At 34.5% G+C, this 22,231-nt stretch overlaps 1 protein-coding gene across 5 annotated transcripts in view; it reads left to right on the forward strand.

The window, feature by feature from the left end:
* The window catches only part of BRINP3 (BMP/retinoic acid inducible neural specific 3), a 386,225-nt gene that overhangs the window by 209,787 nt on the left and 154,207 nt on the right, over nt 1-22,231 (forward strand). For all 5 annotated transcript variants that reach the window (XM_525003.9, XM_063794383.1, XM_016934383.2 and 2 more), the window contains one exon: nt 6,736-6,926. In XM_525003.9, the coding sequence (XP_525003.1) occupies nt 6,736-6,926 (191 nt within the window). The remainder of the gene's footprint in view (nt 1-6,735; nt 6,927-22,231) is intronic.

Below are 22,231 nucleotides of genomic sequence, written 5' to 3' on the forward strand. Positions count from 1 at the left end.
ATGGCTCAATTGGAATCCTATTAAGAAGAAATAAATGATGCACCATACTTACCTGAAAAGCAAAGACATATGTAGAAATGCAGTATTTATCTGAAAAGCATTTATCTGAAAATCAACATAGATAGCAATATGATATTTAAAGAACTGTGGTGGGAGATCTTTACTCTCTGTATATCATTGCAGACTATAGGATAGGGTTAAAGAATTTGTAAAAGTAGAAAGGCCAACTTCTCATCACAGATAAGATAAACTAGCTAAATTTACTAGAACTTCTAGGTATGGAATGAGTTGATTTATGCAGCTCTGAATAATAGTGGTGAATAAAAGAGAGTAATAATATATTAACAACTTTCGAATTCTTACTAGATTCCAGTGATATTACAAACCCCTTACAACTATCTATTTCAGCTTACAGCTGCTCTTTGAGAAAATAATTACTATGCTAATGTTCCATAAAAGGAAACTGAGTCCTAAGATGTGTTGTTCAAGATCATTCAGTTACTAAATTGAAACCAGCATTAGAACCCAAATCTGTTTGACAGTAAAACTTGGTACACTTACATCTAAACTAAAACTGATTATACATTTCTGTCTTCCAGGACCTCATAAACCAGTGAAAGAATGCCTTCTATTGGTCTAATTATCTCTTCTGTTCAACAACATATAGATTTTCAATTAATGCTGCAACACCTTCAGTAATAGGAAAATTCACTTCCATACAAAGGGATACTTACTGAAAATGACTCTCTTCACATATTTAAAATGGCTTTCTTGCATCTCCGGGAGGCAAAACTAATGTCCAATTGGTTAATTGGATCAAATGTTTTGAATTTAATATATTACTCAACTGAAGAAAATATTTGATATAATTATTATGTTCTTAAAAACGTGGAAGTCTCCTTCCAAATACAAGAATGTGTATAAAACATTGAATGCATCAGGGTTGAACTTGGATGCTTCTTCAACATTTTAATGCATTTTCCAAGTGTAATCATCGGAATAGCCGAATCCTTTAGAGTTTTATTTTAGCCATAGTATTGGTTATGAACTTACCAATTACTTCAGCATATTTTTATTATAAAACAATATATTTTAAACCTGGGCCAGATGTAGAACAGGAGTTATGAATACTCGTCCCATTATGATTTTGTCTTCAATGACTTTTCAAAGATACCCAAAGTAGAGATATTTGTACAATGAATACCCATATACTCATATGTAACAACATACTGCATAAAACCGTACTACTATGAATATGCTGCTCATGCACTAGGTATAAAGTTTATTGATTCTTTGCACCTTTATTCGTCTTCAGAATATATTCCAAAAATTGATTTACATTCAAAATAATGTGTTCTTAAGTCACTTATTTTTACAAACATGATATACAATTAGTATCACTGGATTCTGTTTTTATTTTTTACGGATGGCTTTTAAAATTTGATATAATTTTATTTTTATAAATAAATCATTTTAAAAATGTTTCTAGTGCTTAAACAACATGATAAAATATGTTCAGAGGAATCTTTGTTCCAAAAGTGTTTCTTTAAATATCATATTTCTATCTATGTTGATTTTCCTGTTCCTGTAGGTAAATATTCATAAATACTTTCGGTTAATCCTTCCAGTGTTTGATGCTTTTTTCCAAATAAAAAGAAATAAATACATATATCTTTATACTTGTATCTACCCTTTTCTTATAAAAAACTCTTCGGAAACAATTTTTATCCACTTTATGAGATCTCCGTAGAAATAATCTTTGCTGCCTTCTTCTGGCTGCACATTGTTCTACTGTATGGTTGTAACCTAGTTTATTCCTACCGATGGGCATTTATGTTGTTGCCAAATGTCAATAATAAAGCCACAGTGAGACATGTTTTGCATGTTTTAGTCAGTCATCCTTTGAAATACATTCTAAAAAGTAGGATTGTGGAGTAGATTATTGATATCTATTGCCAATGTTCCCTCTATGTAAGTTGTATCATTTTGCAGTCCCACCAACAATACATCAGAAGGCCTGTTTATTTCTACTTTTCCAATAGATTTGCCCAAGTTGTCAAAGTATGGATTTTAGCAAATTCTGTCATTGCAAAGTAATATACCAATATACTTTTAATTTGTATTTCTCATGCTATGACTTAGATTGAATATATTTTCAAATCTATGTGGGCTAGTTTTATCTCTTTTTGTCTGAACACTCTTTTCCTATTTATTCCTATTTTTCTATCTGATTCTTGTTTTCCTTTTCCTTGATTTCTAGGAGTTCTTGGAATGTTAGAGGAATTAACCATTTGTCCGTTATATAAGTTGTAAATATTCCTTATCAATGCAATTTGTTTTATTTGTGATTTTGTGCTGAGAAAAAATCTGGTTTTACTTGTTCTAATTCATGAATGTTTTATGTCCTTACCGTTGGATTTTTAGTTATGAATTATTTCCTTCCTTTGTATTTTCATGAACTTTCCTCTAGTACTCAAATGGTTTCATTTCATTAAATAATCATGTCTCTAATCTGTTTGGAGTTTATCCTTTGATAGAATCATCTCCCTTGTTTTCCAAATTGCTATTTAGGTGTCACTTAGTAAAAAGTCTATCTTTTCCCAAGGAATTACTATCCCACTCTTATTACATGTGAAATTTCCACATGTACTTGTTATTTTATGGATATTTTTCCTGTTCTACTTTGTCTGCCTATTCATGTGTCAGCCTGCACTGTTTAATTATACAGATTTTACAATTTGCATTCAGATATGGTAAGATGTTCTCATTCTTGCCTATTCTTTTTAAGTCTTTCTTACTTTTTTCACTTACAATTCATTACTGACATGACTAATTTTCCTACTTCCAGGAAACAAAATATTAAGATAAACTGATAAATTTTGATGTTGAATATTTGTGCTCAAGAAAAAAATCAATCATGTCATTTAATAAGGTCTATTATGGCAACTTTCAGAAGTGATTTACAAATCTTTTCATGTATGTTTCACATTTTTTGTGCTGTTTAAATGGTGTGATCTAATCCATTATTATTTATACTTAGATAATATTCATGTGTTTCAGTCTATTGAGATAGTAATATTTTTATTATTTGCTTGTACCTTACTAACTTTTGTTACTGTACATGTGCAGTAGTTTGTCTATTAAATTTTGGATTTTCACCTGCATAATCATATTATCTGCAAAATAAACATAGTTTAAGTGTTTTTTCTGACACTGTGATTCTAATTTGCATTCTCTTCTATGTTTACATTTTAATATATTTATTAGCATGTTGAATAATAGAAGCAACTGTGGGTATGTTTGTCTGGTTCTGATTTTAATAGAGATGCCTCCTGTGTTTCCCCATTAAGAAAGTTGCTGGCTTTTATGCTTAGGATCCTATATTTCTCTTCTTTAAAGAAGTATTTACAAGGTGGAGTGGCTCATGGCAGCAATCCCGGCACTTTGGGAGGCTGAGGTGGGAGGATCACTTGAGGCCAGAAGTTTGAGATCAGCCTGGGCAACACAGTGAGACTCCATCTCTATGGAAAAAAACATTATTATTCATTGATTCCTAATTTATTCTTAGTTAATCATAAATAGTTATAATTATTCATAAATGTATTTTAAGTAATAGAGGATAGCAGCATTTTTGTTTCTGGATGTGTTAATATGCTGAATTATATTAATGATTTCCTACTATTGAGCCAGTTTTGCAGTATTGGAATTATCCTATTGGTCATGAGATACGCATTTTTAATATTTACTGTTGGATATTGTTCATTATTGTTTTAGTCATAATTTTGCTTCAATATTTATTAATTGTAAAATATATTGTATATGATGATTTTTAGATATCTGTGCTAATCTTACACTCAGTTTATAAAAATAGATTTAGAAGTTTTACATTTTCAGTATTATCAATTTTTTTATATTTAAACTTCAGGCAAAAATCCACTGTGAACTATTTGGGTATGTTAATTTTTTGGGGGGTTGTGGGGAAGGTGTTCTGTAACACCTAATCTTATTTGCAATATGTTTTAGAAAATAGTTCTTCCCTGTTTTTAAGTAAATGCTCTATTCTCTGTTTTATTATATATTTATTCTGTCAATTCGTTATGTAATTTTCTTTCTCCACAAAGAAAAAAAGTAGGTTGACTAATCGGTGTTTTTTCTCCTGAAAGAAGCTAATTTTGGTTGTGTTTGTCATTTCCACTCTTTTAAAAAACAACGAACACCTGCTTTTACCTTTGTATTTATTTTTATTGGATATAAGCTTTTTTTATCATTTTTCTTTGATTTTAGAATCATGTAGTTAACTCATGTATGTTATGGATATTTCTCTCAGCGGTGCTTTAGCTGTGTTCCTTAAATTCTGATGTATAACATTTTCCTTTAAAATTTGTAATTTTGCTTTAAGTTAGCCTATCATTCAAGTATTATACAATAGGGAATTTTCACATGTAATAGTAATATCTTTTTAAATTTTCTGTTAACTTTTAGGTTTTTTATTGCCATCAGTGAGTCATACTATATTCTTACAAATTTATGGAATTTACTAAAGGTTTCTTTGTAACAAAATACATGGTCACCGTTTGTAAATGTTCTGTGTATTATTGAAAGTAAGTTTTATTTGCACTATTCTTAACATAAGGTTTACAATTTATTGATAAGATCTACCTTATTTTGATGTTGTATATATTTCTATCATTACTTTTATCCCCTTTGTACCTAGAAAGAAATATGTGTTGAAGTCTCATAATATCAGTGTATGTCTATTGCTCCTGTATCTTGTGCTTTATGAAAAGTGTTGCTGTTAAAGCAACATTGCAAGTTTCTGTTACTAGCACTACATTGCTATTTTTTCTCATTTAACAATTTTTTCACCTAAATTCTCTAATATCAAGATTATTAGCTTTATTTTTAATTTACATTTACCAAGATGTCTCTGTCATTTTATTTTTAATTTTCCTTATTTAGACATGTCTCTTGCATAATTCACAGAACTACACTGTGAGTACTTACTTAGACCACCATACCACTGGTGTTCTTTCTACATCTATCTACAGGGTATTTGTATGTTTTGGCACTCTCATGACTTATCACGTGCATGAGTTTTTCTGATTCATTGGTCATTCTGAGATGCACTTCCTGAAATTTCCTCACCTGTTTATCTTTTTCTTGGAGAGAATGATTGCAGGGGATTTTTTGTTTGTTTATTTTATAGCATTTATGTATGTATTCTTTTTCTCTTTTAGCTGCCTCTACTCCAAAGCTGTTTTTCATTTACATTACCTAATATTGTTGATGATTTGACCCACCTATTTATTCTTGAGATGTATATTTTTCCTTAAACTATTCTCCTTCCTCTAACTGATTTCTAATATGCATGTTGGGGTCCAAATACTAACAAGAAATGTGAGTTTTAGAAATAATATTTGTTGAAATCTATTTCTGAGAGAAGCTGAACTGATCTCTGGTAGACATGTAAGAGCTCTTACTTAAGATTGGATTGCCACCTGGGCTATGTCATTTTAAAATTGATATTATTGTAAGAAAGAGAGGAAATGCAAACTATTCTATTAGACAAACTTATTTGCCTTTTCATAAAAGTGACTCATTCGTTTATAAATGGGCACAATACTACCCAAACAAAAGGGTTCCTGAAAGAATGAAAACAGCAAGTTTGACAATTATGTGCTAGATGAGTATCCAATAATATGTTTGTCGGAGGATCACAAGTTCTTAATGTCTAACAATGACAAGGATTTTTGTCTTTTGGACATTGAAAAGTTCAGCTTAATTGTAATACACTTTACGTTTTACGTTTGAGAACCAATTGCTACTACCTAAATCCTACATAGATTTCAGTGTTTTTCACACAGTGTATTAACACACAATGTTTTAATATATCCTATGCAGGGAAATTCTGAATTTATTACATATATATACATACCTGTATATGCATACACATGCTTTATCTGAATTTTAAAGGTGCAGATGAAAACTAGTGCTTTGTCATGTTTCCATTTGGATATTCTATTCTATGGTAAAAATTTCTGAGTAAATACAATTTCTTTCTTTTTATTTATTTATTTATTTATTTTTGAGACGGAGTCTCGCTCTGTCGCCCAGGCTGGAGTGCAGTGGCGGGAATCTCTGCTCACTGCAAGCTCCGCCTCCCGGGTTCACGCCATTCTTCTGCCACAGCCTCCGGAGTAGCTGGAACTACTGGCGCCCGCCACCACGCCCGGCTAATTTAGATATATATATTTAGTAGAGACGGGGTTTCACCGTGTTAGCCAGGATAGTCCCGATCTCCTGCCCTCATGATCCGCCCGCCTCGGCCTTCCATAGTGCTGGGATTACAGGCGTGAGCCACCGCGCCCGGCCCTGAGTAAAATACAGTTTCATTTTATGCCCCTCACTTGTTTGTTTTCCATAAATTAATTTTATTTTGGACCATATGAGTGTTATGCTAAACTATGTTAGAAAGTCAATAAAATCTGGAGAAACTGTTCAGCAAAAGCTAAATATCTGACATTCAGTAACTACGTGTTTAAAGTGACCAATATCCCAGGCACTTTTTGAGGTACTTGAGAAATATCTGTGACCAAAAATAAAACCCCTTGCCCTTTTGGCATATATCTCTCCTTTGTTTTACTATATCCATAAGCTAGACCTTTCCACCTGCAGATAAGTTAAAAAAAAGATTTTAAGTGGAAAATTGAATAATTTGAAATATTATTAATGCAGGAGAGGAGTCACTCACAATTTTTGTGGACAAGCGGAAGTTGAGCAAACGAGCTGAAGGAAGTGATTCCAGCACCAATAGCTCTTCGGTCACTCTGGAGACGCTACATCAGCTAGCCGCTTCTTATTTCATTGACAGGGACAGCACCCTTCGGAGACTTCACCACATTCAAATTGCATCCACTGCCATAAAGGTAAGAATGAGTTTACGCTAAAATTATCACCTTCCATTGTTTGTTTCCTCTATATCCAAAAGGAATTTTTATGTATTTGCTTATTCCATGAATTTAAACAATTATTTTATAAAAATATATTTACAATTTTCTTGCTTTCAGTTATGTAATATATTTAAGATGAAATTGTATGTATTTCAATATAATATTTACTTGATAAGTAGGTCAAGATTTTTCATGGTTAAATGTAATTAAAGTATATTTGAATTGTATGAATTTATCTTGGGGTACACAGACTCCCTCACAAAATAAACATGAATACAAATTTGTTTTAATAACATCAATTTCTTTTATAATTCTCCTTAATTTATTTTACCCATTTAAAAATACTATTCTGAGAAGAGAGGCTTTATCAGGCTTAAAGTCGTCCATGGCACAAAATATTTTTAAGAAGTCCTGCTTCATAGAAAATGACCCCTCAATGTTTTTAAGATATATTAAGATGTACAGGTGCATGGTTATATAGGTTTCTAGGAGGCAAAATATAACATAATCTAGAATTGGTGGATTAATATTATGTGTTCACTAAAGTCATTTGACTTTGAATACACTAAGGTTGACTTTATCAAAACTGAGAAAAGAGGAGAATAATTTAGTTCTGATTTTCAAAAGAAAAAAAGAAAATGAATGAGAGAAAGAGATTGAGAGACAGAGAGGAGAAATTGTTGTCTCCTAAACAGTAAGTTTTAGACATATTCTCTGGCAAATTAGGTCAATGTAATTTCATTTGTCAAATGGCCATTGTAAAATTAACAGAGTCAGAAGAGTATGATCCTAGCCTAAGTTAACCATAACAAAATAATATAGAGAGCATTTTGGAGTGTTTCAAATCTAACCTTTCATAGTCAATACAAAAAGGAATGATTAAATGTAACGTTGTATTACTTTATGAAACTAAAATTAATGTGTGTTCATTGTTGTGTCAGTTGAAAAGTTACTTAGGCCTGGCACGGTGGCTCAGGCCTGTTATCCCAGCACTTTGGGAGGCCGAGGCGGGTGGATCACTTGAGGTCGGGAGATCGAGACCATGCTGGCTAACACAGTGAAACCCTCTCTACTAAAAATACAAAAAATTATCTGGGTATGGTGGTGGGAACCTGTAGTCCCAGCTACTGGGAGGCTGAGGCAGGAGAATGGCATGAACCTGGGAGGCAGAGCTTGCAGTGAGCGGAGATCACACCACTGCACTCCAGCCTGGGCGACAGAGCGAGACTCTGTTTCAAAAAAAAAAAAAAAAAAAAAAAAAAAAAAAAAAAAAGTTACTACTTCAACTTAAACCCATAAATGGGTTAGAATGCTCGGAAGATTGCTCCAAGTATATCTTTTTGTTCGGGATGTACTGGAGAAAATTAAAGGTGATGTGGAAATACCTTTAGCTTAAGGGTTACTTAAACAATATGACAAAATCCTAATGTTGCTAGTAGATGATGTTGGGAAACAGACTTCAGTAGATACAAATCATGCAATATAATTAGTTGGCTTCTGACTCTAGGACTAATGTTACATTGAGTAACAAGTATATAAATAATATTTATGCTGTACAGATAAAAATGTAGCCAGCATGAATGCAGATGTTTCAGTTAATTTAAAAATTTTGTAAGATGTTGTTAGAGAAACTTAGCTTGTGGTTGCTGAGGAAAACTAAACTTTTCCAGAAATCAATTTCAAGGATTTAAACAGAAACTTTGGTCAAACTGTATTTTCTAATAGAAGAAATCATTGTTGTAAATGATTTTATTATATAGCTATTGATTTTTGTTGTTGCTGTTCAGCACCAAGTGTGTCTGTGAAATTATACAACAGTTTTTGTACTCTAAGTAAGAAATATACAGGCACATTTCACGTCAAAACATAATGGGTATTTGCATATACTTCTCTTCTCCCACAGGAGAAGTATGTGGCACACACACAAAAATATATATATATATATATATATGTGTGTGTGTGTGTATATATGTGTATATATATACACATATGTATATATGTATATATGTGTATATATATGTATATATATGTGTATATATATGTATATATATGTTTTAATGAGGCATACTGTTGTATACAGGCATTGTATTTAGACTCTGTTAATACAAATGGGAATAATGATGATTCATTAAGTCTATAACCTAGCTGTGTGGTCAAAACGAGTCCCAAAGAAGTGACACTTATAGGAAGTGTGTCATCTAAGCAGTTCTGAGAAGGAAGAAAGAGTAATCTGGAATTTGGGAGTCAACAGTCTCACCTTGACAGGGCCACGGGGAATGCTCATTGTCCGTTAACCATGGAAAGGAGTTCCAGTGCTCATAATAAAAATGATTTAAAGTGTGTGTAGAGTAGCTGGAGATGGGAGGAAAGGGGGCTTTATACTAGGTGGAGGAAACAGCAAACAGTGGGAATGAAACAGGGTCTATATCATTGTGAACAGAAGTACCCATCTTGTGCTGTAACTAAGGAAAAAAGGAAATAAGATAAGCACCAGCTGGTAACAACTTAGCCAAGAATACAGGCATGGAAATTCATAGGGAGTGCAAGCGTGAGGTGGTGAGGTAGCGGGGAATGGGAAAGAGTGGAGAGCAATTACACCTTTCAGGGTTTAATTTAGACCTCAGGGGAATTTCCTTCTGAGGCAGCTGTAATTTTAAGTAGCTGATGATTTTCCAGGCCAAGGTTAGCTGCACTCAGGGTTATTATGAAGGTTCCAGGGAAGGGCATTGTGCTTGTGTGCTGTGTTCAAGCAAGAGTGGAGCCAGAAACCCATGATCATGTGCACTGCAGGAAGTCAGCAGCTCTGAGTTACATGAACACTGATGTGTCTGTGCAATTTTGTATGGAGAGTATCTTTTATTTTTATTACTTATCAAATGTGTCCCTGCACAGTTAAAAGGTGTCCCTCTTCATTTTTAAGTATGACTAAGATTGCAAGTGCTTAGAAGTAAATATGAGGAACTGAGTAGATGTGTGAGGGGACTTCAGTAGGCTGGATCCAAGGGTATTCAACTACTGAAATATTTTCTAGTTGAATAAACAATTCGATGTAAAGTGCTCTTGTAGTCTCTGAAACCAAGATCTTAATTCCTTTACTAAATACCTAAAGGTTCAATGCATTGCTTGTATGCTTTAAATTGTCAAACTAAGGATAACAAGATTCACAGTTTCTTTGATTTGGTAATATAAGTTGTGTTTTAAGTGACATATAGTAGGTATTTAATTTCTAGAGCAAATATTGAATGAAGTTGTTCTGTGATTTACAGAATTTAGGAGACAGATAATTGGTAAAAAATAAAGTAAATAGAACTGTTATCAGGTAACAGCAAAAATGTAATTAGATCTACAAAATCATGCCAGCTTTTATCACGCTAATTCTTACAAATCACAAGAGTTAAGCAATTTAACTATGAGCCAGTTTCTAGAAAGTGGAATAAAGTGATATGTTTGTTTTGTCTTTTATAATTATGAATATAAATTATACTATACTTAATTAATTAATGTGTAAATAAAAAACACTGACACAAACATCCATAGCTTAATTAATTGCTATACTCTTGCAATTAATAGTGTTTATATCAAATTTTATTTCACAATATTATTTGTAGTCCAATAAAATGTGAAGTGTAATGTCTAGAGTTGGTCATTATTTTCTACCAAGACTCAATTCAATTGACTTAAGTTATTCAAAAAATTATACTAACATATTTTTATTTTTAAATAGTCTAATAAAAGTTAATGCTGTATAATTGATGGTGATGAGAAAAACACAATACATTGTGTATTTTGAAAAGATATTTAATCTATCACCTGATATATTATGTCACACATTATTTTCAAAGAGAATTTTCTTGTTATTTTAATTTTTAGAAATAATGCACTGAGTAAAATTAAGTTTTTATAATAGGACTCTATTAAAAAGTTTTAAAAGTAATTATTTTCAAAAATAATTACTGATATGTTACTGTGTTTCTTGTATTCTTGAAATGTAGAAAAGAAAAGACAATCAGATAGCTTTCAAAATTATAGTGTTTGGAAAGTTTTGAGCAGCAAACCTAGGAATAAGTAGAAACAATATATTACAATTAACTTGAAGGTCAGTATTTCAGCTTAAAAAAATCCATCTTGAAATTTTTTACTGCTGCATAGTTAACTTAAGAGTGTTGCAGGTGATGTTGAAAAGGCACTAGAGCTAACTCTGAATTTACATTTCTGAAATTATAAAATACATTACATTAAAATTTTAAAGCTATTTATGAAATTAAACATGACAATACTTTTCCAAGAAGCAGTTTTGATAAGTAAATTATTTGTTATTTGGGGGTAAAATCAGTAAAATGATAATATATTTAATTTTACCTCTCTCTCTCTCTCTATATATATATATGTTTTTAAAACTTACTTTAAGAATACCCAAGAAAATATGCATATGAACCATTCATAATTGTTGCACATTTTATATTTTGCATTTATAGGAAAGATTCATATTTGGTACTCTTTTTGATTGTATATATTTAGGGTGTACAACATAGTGTTTTAATGTATTTAAACATAGTGAAATGGTTACTACAGCCAAGCAAATTACCATACCAATCATCTTTTCATCTTACATACTTTTTTTCTTTGTGGTGAGAGCAGCTAGAATCTATTCTCTTTGCAAATTTCCACTAGGAGATACAATATTTTTAACTATAATCTTCATGTCATACATTGGATCTCTACATTTATTCATCCTATATAACTGCAACTTTGTGCTCATTGACCTAATATCTTGTCATGACCTCATGACCTCCCTCTACCACCTCTCCCATCCTGGTAACCACTCTGTTTTTGCTTTCCTTTTCTTTTTCTTTTTTTTTTCTCTTTTTTTTTTTTTTTTCCAATTTCTTTTGAGATGGAGTCTCACTCTGTTGCCCAGGCTGGAGTGCAGTGGCTCAATGTTGGCTAACTGCAACCTCTGACTCCCAGGCTCAAGCAGTTCTCCTATCTCAGCCTCCCAAGTAGCTGGGACGAAGGTGCCTGCCACCACGCCTGGCTAATTTTTGTATTTTAAGTAGAGACCGGGTTTCACATATTGGTCAAGCTGGTCTTGAACTCCTGACCTCAGGTGTTTCACCCACCTCAGCCTCCCAAAGTGCTGGGATTGCAGGTGTGAGCCACCATGACTGGCCTTCTTTGAGACTTTCTATTAGATAATGTTATCTGCAAACAGAGACAATTGTACTTCTTCTTGTCCAGTCTGTATTGCACTTTATTTTATTTATTTATTTATTTATTTATTGCCTAATTCTCCTGGTGGTGAGAATGGAAATTCTTCCTTTGTCCTGCTCTTAGGAAGAAAGTATTCCTTCTCTCATTATCATGTAGGATGTTATCTGTGGGTTTTTCATACATGCTCTTTAATACATGGAGGAAGTTCTTTTTAATTCATAGCTTGGTGAGTGTTTTTTACATGAAAATGTGTTGATTTTATCAAATGCATTTTATGTCTATTAAGCATGTAATTTTTATTTTTTAATTCTATTTACATGATTTATTACATTAGTTGATTTTAGGATGTTGCATAAACTTTGCATTCTTTGGGCTAAATCTCATCTGGTCAATGTGTATATTTCTTTTATATGTGGCTAGATCTAGTTTGCCAGTAGTTTGCTGAGGATTGGTATGCCTATATTCAAAGTGGATATTGGACTATATTTTCCTGAGATACATCTGTCTGGTTTTGGTAGGCGGTAATATTGGCCTCATAAAAGGAATCGGGAAATATTCCTTCCACTTCTATTTTGTGAAAGAGTTTATGAAGAATTGGTATTAATTCTTCCTTGAGTTTTTGGTTGAATTTAGTGGTGAAACCATCTAGATGTGAACTTTTCTTTGTAGGTAGATTTTGGTTACTAGTTCAATCTCTTCACTAGGTTTATTCATACTGTGTATTTCTTCTTGAGTTCAGTTTCAAGAACTTAAGGGGCTTAAGAGATCCTCCAACTTTGGCCACCCCAAGTGCTAAGATTACAGGCTTGAACCACTATGCCTAGCCCTTGTTCAGCTTTATCTTGTGGCTACATGGCTCCTCCAAACATTTGTCACTCTCCTCACCAACTCTATCCAGGCTTGGCCCTTCTAAACCTGAGCAATGACCTTCATATTCTATGTGATAAAGGAAATCAAGATCATCACTTAAGAAAGTCTCTGTCTTCCTATAAATGTTTCCATTTCATTGAAATTATACAATTTGTTGGCATGCAATTGTTCATAGTATTTCTTTAATATTCTTTGTGTTTCTGTAAGGCCAGTAGTAATATCCCTAATTTATTCCTGATTTTTAGTTATTTCTAGTTTCCTTACTTTTAGTTACATGAGTTTTCTCTTTTTATCTTGATCAATCAAGGGAAACTTTTTTTTCAACTTTGTTGATCCTTTCCAAGAAAGAGCTTTTGGTTTCATTGAATTTTCTCTATGTTGTTTTGTTTTTATTTTTCCAATGAGTTAATATTTGAAAAGCTCTTAAAACAATAACTAATGCAGTATTTGGGTGGGAGTGTCCCATTTTTCCAGGTACGGTCTTAGCAAATGACACACCAGATTATATCCTGTGCCTGGCTCAGTGAGGTCCCATGCCCACGGAGCCTTGCTCACTGCTAGGGCAGCAGACTGAGATTGACCTGCAAGGCAGCAGCCTGGCAGGTGGAGGGGCATCCATCATTGCTGAGGCTTGAGTAGTTAAACAAAGCAGCTGGGGAAGCTTGAACTGGGCAGAGCCCACCACAGTTCAGCATGGCCTGCTGCCTCTGTAGACTCCACCTCTGGGGGCAGGGCATAGCTGAACAAAAGGCAGCAGAAACTTCTGCAGACTTAAACGTCTCTGTCTGACAGCTCTGAAAATAGCAGTGGTTCTCCCAGCACGATGTTTGAGCTCAGAGAATGGACAGATTGCCTCCTCAAGTGGGTCCCTGACCCCCATGTAGCCTAACTGAGAGACACCTCCCAGTAGAGGCCAACTGACACCTCATACAGGTGGGTGCCCCTCTGGGACGAAGCTTCCAGAGGAAGGAACAGGCAGCAATATTTGCTGCTCTGCAGCCTCCACTGGTGATACCCAGGCAAACAGGGTCTGGAGTGGACCTCCGAGCAAACCCCAACAGACCTGCAGCTGAGGGATCTGACTGTTAGAAGGAAAACTAACAAACAGAAAGGAATAACATCAATATCACCAAAAAGGAAATCCACACCAAAACCCCATCTGTAGGTTACCAACATCAAAGACCAAAGGTAGACAAAACTAGAAAGATGGGGAGAAACCAGAGCAGAAAAGCTGTAAATTATGAAAACCAGAGCACCTCTTCTTCTCCAAAAGATCGCAGCTCCTCACCAGCAACAGAACAAAGCTGGATGGAGAATAACTCTGAAGTAGGCTTCAGAAGGTCAGTAATAACAAACATCTCCCAGCTAAAGGAGGATGTTCGAACCCATCGCAAGGAAGCTAAAAAATTTGAAAAAAGATTAGACAAATGTCTAACTAGAATAAACAGTGTAGAGAAGACCTTAAATGACCCGATGGAGCTGAAAACCATGGCACAAGAACTACATGACACATGCACAAGCTTCACTAGCCAATTTGATCAAGTGGAAGAAAGGGTATCAATGATTGAAGATCAAATTAATGAAATAAAGCAAGAAGAGAAGTTTAGAGAAAAAAGAGTAAAAAGAAACGGACAAAGCCTCCAAGAAATATGGGAATATGTGAAAAGACTAAATCTACGTTTGATTGGTGTACGTGAAACTGACAGGAGAATGGAACCAAGTTGGAAATCACTCTTCAGGATATCATCCAGGAGAACTTCCCCAACCTAGCAAGTCAGGCCAACATTCAAATTCAGGTAATACAGAGAACACCACAAAGATACTCCTCTAGAAGAGCAACCACAAGACACATAATTGTCAGATTCACCAAGGTTGAAATGAAGGGAAAAATATTAAGGGCAGCCAGAGAGAAAGGTCGGGTTACCCACAAAGGGTAGCCCGTCAGACTAACAGAAGTTCTACCTGCAGAAACTCTACAAGCCAGAAAACAGTGGGGGGCCAGTAGTCAACATTCTTAAAGAAAAGAGTTTTCAACCCAAAATTTCATGTCCAGCTCAAACTAAGCTTCATAATTTAAGGAGAAATAAAATCATTTACAGACAAGCAAATGGTGAGAGATTTTGTCACCACCAGGCCTGCCTTACAAGAGTTCCTGAAGGAAGCACTAAACATGGAATGGAACAACCGGTACCAGCCACTGCAAAAACATGCCAAATTGTAAAGACCATCGATGCTAGGAAGAAACTGCATCAACTAACGGGCAAAATAACCAGCTAACATCATAATGAAAAGGTCAAATTCACACATAACGATATTAACCTTAAATATAAATGGGCTAAATGCCCCAATTAAAAACACAGACTGGCAAATTGGATAAAGAGTCAAGACCTATCAGTGTGCTGTATTCAGGAGAACCATCTCATGTGCAGAGACACATAGGCTCAAAATAAAGGGATGGAGGAAGATCTACCAAGCAAATGGAAAGCAAAAAAAAAGCAGGGGTTGCAATCCTAGTCTCTGATAAAACAGACCTAATCAACATCTAGAGAACTCTCTGCCGCAAATCAACAGAATATACATTCTTCTCAGCACCACATCGCACTTATTCCAAAGTTGACCACAGAGTTGGAAGTGAAGAACTCCTCAGCAAATGGAAAAGAACAGAAATCACAACAAACTGTCTCTCAGACCACAGTGCAATCAAATTAGAACTCAGGATTAAGAAACTCACTCAAAACCACACAACTACATGGAAACTGAACAACTGGCTCCTGAATGACTACTGGGTAAATGACAAAATGAAGGCAGAAATAAAGATGTTCTTTGAAACCAATGAGAACAAAGGCACAACATACCAGAATCTCTGGGACAAATTTAAAGCAGTATGTAGAGGGAAATTTATAGCACTAAATACTCACAAGAGAAAGCAGGAAAGATCTAAAATCCACAATTAAAAGAACTAGAGAAGCAAGAGCAAGCACATTCAAAAGCTAGCAGAAGACAAGAAATAACTAAGATCAGAGCAGAACTGAAGGAGAGAGAGACACAAAAAAACCCTTCAAAAAATCAATCAATCCAGGAGCTGGTTTTTTTAAAAGACTGACAAAATTGATAGATCGCTAGCAAGACTAATAAAGAAGAAAAGAGAAGAATAAAATAAATGCAATAAAAAATGACAAAAGGGATATCACCGCTAATCCCACAGGAAGACAAACTACCATCTGAGAATACTATAAACACCTCTACACAAATAAACTAGAAAATCTAGAAGAAATGGACAAATTCCTGGACACCTACACCCTCCCAAGACTAAACCAGGAAGAAGTTGAATCTCTGAATAGACCAATAACAGGCTCTGAAATTGAGACAATAATTAATTGCCTATCAACCAAAAACAGTCAAGGACCAGATGGATTCCCAGCCAAATTATACCAGGGGTACAAAGAAGAGCTGGTACCATTCCTTCTGAAACCATTCCAATCAATAGAAAAAGAGGGAATCCTCCCTTACTCATTTTATGAGGCCAGCATCATCCTGATACCAAAGCCTGACAGAGACACAACAAAAAAAAAAAAAAGAGAGAGAGAATTTTAGACCAATATCCCTGATGAACATCAATGTGAAAATCCTCAACGAAATACTGGCAAACCGAGTCCAGCAGCACATCAAAAAGCTTATCCACTATAATCAAGTCAGCTTCACCCTGGGATGCAAGGCTGGTTCGACATATGCAAATCAATAACCGTAATCCATCACATAAACAGAACCAATGAAAAAAAACCACATGATTATCTCAATTGATGCAGAAAAGGCCTTTGACAAAATTCAACAGCGCTTCATGCTAAAAACTCTCAAAACTGGGTATTGATGGAATGTATCTCAAAATAATAAGAGTTATTTATGGCAAACTCAGCCAATATCATACTGAATGGGCAAAAACTGGAAGCATTCCCTTTGAAAACAGGCACAAGACAGAGATGCCCTCTCTCACTGCTCCTATTCAACTTAGTGTTGGAAATTCTGGCCAGGGCAATCAGGCAAGAGAAAGAAATAAATGGTATTAAATTAGGAAAAGAGGAAGTCAAATTGTCCCTGTTGCTGAAGACATGATTGTATATTTAGAAAACCCCATCGTCTCAGCCCAAAATTTCCTTAAGCTGATAAGCAAGTTCAGCAAAGTCTCAGGATACAAAATCAATGTGCAAAAATCACAAGCATTCCTATACACCAATAAGAGACAAACAGAGAGCCAAATCATGAGTGAACTCCTATTCACAATTGCTAAAAACAGAATAAAATACCTAGGAATCCAACTTACAAGGGATGTGAAGGACCTCTTCAAGGAGAACTACAAACCACTGCTCAACGAAATAAAAGAGGACACAAACCAATGGAAGAACATTCCATGCTCATGGATAGGAAGAATCAATACCGTGAAAATGGCCATACTGCCCAAGGTAATTTATAGATTCAATGCCATCCCCATCAATCTACAAATGACTTTCTTCACAGAGTTGGAAAAAAAAAAACTATTTTAAAGTTCATATGGAATTAAAAGAGAGGCTGCATTGCCAAGACAATCCTAAGCAAAAAGAACAAAGCTGGAGACATCATCCTACCTGACTTCAAACTATACTACAAGTCTACAGTAACCAAAACAGCATGGTACTGGTACTAAATCAGATATATATACCAATGGAACAGAACAGAGGCCTCAGAAATAACACCACACATCTAAAACCATCTGATCCTTGACAAACCTGACAAAAACAAGAAATGGGGAAAGGATTCCATATTTAATAAATGGTGCTGGGAAAACTGGCTAGCCATATGTAGAAAGATGAAACTGGATCCCTTCCTTACACCTTATACAAAAATTAATTCAAGATGAATCGAAGACTTAAATGTTAGACCTAAAACCACAGAAACCCTAGAAGAAAACCTAGGCAATACCATTCAGGACATAGGCATGGGCAAGGACTTCATGACTAAAACACCAAAAGCAATGGCAACAAAAGCCAAAATACACAAATTAAACTAAAGAACTTCTGCAAGGCCAAAGAAACTACTATCGGACTAAACAGACAACCTACAGAATGGGAGAAAATTTTTGCAATCTACCCGTCTGACAAAGGGCTAATATCCAGAATCCACAAAGAATTTAAACAAATTTGCAAGAAAAAAAGCAAACAACCCCATCAAAAAGTGGGCCAAGGATATGAACAGACACTTCTCAAAAGAAGACATTTATGCAGCCAACAGACACATGAAAAAATGCTCATCACCACTGGTCATCAGAGAAACGCAAATGAAAACCACATTGAGATACCATCTCATACCAGTTATAATGGCAATCATTAAAAAGTCAGGAAACAACAGATACTGGAGAGGATGTGGAGAAATAGGAATGCTTTTACACTGTTGATGGGAGTGTAAACTAGTTCAACCATTGTGAAAGACAGTGTGGTGATTGCTCAAGGATCCAGAACTAGAAATACCATTTGAGCCAGTGATCCCATTACTGGGTATATACCCAGAGAATTTTAAATCATGCTACTATAAGACACATCCACACGTGTGTTTATTGAGGCCCTATTCACAATAGCAAAGACTTGGAACCAACCCAAATGTCCATCAATGATAGACTGGATTAAGAAAATGTGGCACATATACACCATGGAATACTATGCAGCCATAAAAAAAGATGAGTTCATGTCCTTTGCAGGGACATGGATCCAGCTGGAAACCATCATTCTGAGCAAACTGTCACAAGTACAGAAAACCAAACACCGTATGTTCTCATAGGTGGTAATGGAACAATGAGAACACTTGGACAAAGGGCGGGGAACATCACACCCTGGGGTCTGTCATGGGGTGTGGGACAGGGGGAGGGATAGCATTAAGAGAAATACCTAATGTAAATGATGAGTTAATGGCTGCAGCAAACCAAGATGGCACATGTATACCTAAGTAACAAACCTGCATGTTGTGCACATGTACCCTAGCAGTTAAAGTATAATAATAATAATAATAATAATAATAATAATAATAAACTAGCATCTGAAAGTGCTATGCAACATAATGTTATCGAGCACTTATTTTATTACAGAAGTAGTTTATTCTCTCATCTCTCCAATCAGAGCTCAGTATAAGATAGGAGCTCAATAAATGCTAATTGAAATTAAATGAACCTAACTCAGCATGAGCAGAATTGATGATGTTGTGGCAAACGGAAACTGCAGCAATCCCAGTGTTCCAGATTGCTAAAATTAGTTAAGTGGTAACAACTTTAGCATGTATGCTGAAACAGCTTTGAAAAGTTTCACAGAAATCCCCAATAGGCCTTAATCTTTCTATATCCTCATATTTCTTCTGCTTCAGTGTAGTGGAGTAATAGCTCTTTCAATAAGCAGAAAGAAAACTCAATACTCTCTTTTGGAAATACCTTATTTTTAACAACACACAGTTGCTATCTATTTTTATAATAATTCTGTATATTCTACATCATGGTCTCCAGTGCATCAAGATCACAGCACAGCTAAACTAGGAAATCCCATCAGTGTAACTAATTGGTAAAGCCCTTTGGCAGAATCTCTCTCATTTTGAAATGCTCACAGAACTGAGCATGGAACACAGCAGCATTGTACATGCTGACACTCAACAAATATTTGTTGAATGCATTTTGGTGAATTTGTGAAATATCAGCTGCCAGTAATAAAGGTGCTTAGAAGGAAAAAAATATCTTTACAAACTATATACAAAGTGACTTTTGATTAAATCTGTGTTATAGTATATCTGACAAATCTTTAGTAGAGAGACTTGTGTTCTCTCATCTATTGAATGAATAAGAACTCAATGTTTTCAAAATCATCTTTTTATTAATCATCAGTGTCTGAATAAAGAGAAAAACTGGATTAGTTTGCCTACATTTGATAAGATCTCTGGTAAATAAGGGAATTATTTGTTGGTTTTGAAATGTATGAGCATGGTTTATGAGCCATCTCTTTTTATGTTTTTTTGGTTGTCGTTGTTAAAGAGTATTGTTAAATATCATATTAAGTGAAATGCAAAAAACATCTTTGCATTCTACTCCTCCCATATTGTTCTGAAATTGATTTATCTACCTGTCAGTAGATGTTACACAGTCATTATTAGATATACATGCTTTTCCTCAATTTCTTTTATTGCATTCCTAGGCAGAGAGTTAAGTGTTTGACAGAAGTATCTCCTTGTTTCCCATTTCTCTACACAATTTGTACATACCCCTTGGTTCAGCATGGCATGTGATATCGGAAATAGGCCAAAGAGAAGAGAAATGAAGAGCTCTAATTCTAGAGCTACATGGCCCTAGTTTGGTGTCCCAATATCACTAAGTATTGATTGTGTCATTTTGCTCAATTAACTGTCATCTCTATGTATCAGTTTAATAATCTGTAAAAGAAAGATAATAATAGCACTTACATCATAAGGTTGTCAGGAAAATAGGGAGAGTTAATATTTTTAAGGTGCTTAGAACAGTACCTGGCACATATTAAGTGCTTTATAAATGTTATTTTTAAAAATTATGCTCATAGTTATAAGTACAAGTTCAACCAAATACATAGGACTCAGGAATAAGCTCTAACACAGAAAAATAACTTGGTTAGGGAGTAGAAATTTCAAAATCCTCTTACCCTTTCCAAAAGAAATCAATTGCTAAAAAGGGAACCAAATTAAGGGTGTTTTACTTTTTAAAATTTTATTATTATTATTGTTGTTATTATTATTATTTATAGAGATGGGGTCTCAGTGTGTTTTCCAGCCTGGTCTCAAACTCCTGGCCTCAAGAGATCCTCTCATCTTCACCACCCAAATTGTTGGTATTACTTGTGTAAGCCACCATGCCAAGTTAAGGGCATATTCCTTATTAAAACCACGCTACAATACAAGAATCCTGTATTAAAACTTATCAAAATGTACTGAACCTGAGATACAGGCTAAGTTATCTAGTGAATTTATGTATTTCCACCCATAATCACTGGATGGTAGTTGGAAAAGAGGTTTGTAGAACATTCCAAGGTTCTGCTTCCCATATGTCAAGGGGAACATTGCGTATCACGCAAACACAGCCTTCATACTGTTCCAAGCTAAATTCTTACGATACTATCTTAAACCATACTACAGAGCTGCTCAGTACTTGGAGAGTCTCTTATTTCCTATTACATATAATGCTGACAGATAATGATCTCTATAAATGAATGATGCAATACCCCTGACCCCATCCTATTCAACCATTTCATCACTGATTTGACTAATGACATAAAGGACAGGCTTATCAAGTTGGTGGTAACTGGAAAGGAAGTGAATAGAGACCCAAAAGTACCACAGCAAGCTGGAGTAAAAATGAGTTTAAAAATATGACATGCCATTGACAAATATCAAGTTAAAAAAGACATCATATTTTCCCCCTTAACATTCTAAACATTTAATATATTATTTCTCCGTCTTAAATTTGAACACTTTTTGCTCAGGGAATTAAATAAAACTTAGCTAGGTTTAAGAAATAATTAGTGATGTGATATATAATTCCAAATTTATTTTATGTCACTTCATAATGGATATTTTACCCATTATGCTGCTTAAGAGGAGCTCAAGTTTTAAGTGATCAAAACTCACTAGAGGATGTGCTTGGCATAGAATTTCTATTTCAGCTTCTGCTTTTCCCTCTAGGTGGATTGTAAAAGGTTGAGGTTAAATTACTTTTACCTTTTAAAGTGCATTAACTTCATAACATTTCTGCCCTGAAATGCTACACTAATTTGATATTTGTCCTATATCCATTTTCTATCTAATTTAGACAGAAATCTGAGTTGACCTTAATTGTATTTTCTTTCCTTTTAAACTACAATCTTCTATTAGCAATTCTTGGACTCATAAATGGAAATTTTGTCATCTTAAAAATGATTTTTTCCTTTTAAATTTAGAGGTTTTGGTAAGAAATTTAATAATCCTGTCGACTATATAATATATATCATTAGTCTTTTGTGACTTGCATCAGTAGAAAAGTTTGGGGCCTGCTTTAACTAGGTGCATGAAAAATGTACTCTCACCTTCACGTAACTCAAAAATGGCTTAAACAATTCAGTTCAAATTCTCAAACGCGTTCACATTTGGTGTAGGTTAAAGTTTGAAAACCAAATGGAATCCTTTCCATTGAAAAT

Source organism: Pan troglodytes, chromosome 1 (assembly GCF_028858775.2).
Source record: "Pan troglodytes isolate AG18354 chromosome 1, NHGRI_mPanTro3-v2.0_pri, whole genome shotgun sequence".
NCBI classification, from domain to species: Eukaryota; Metazoa; Chordata; class Mammalia; order Primates; family Hominidae; genus Pan; species Pan troglodytes.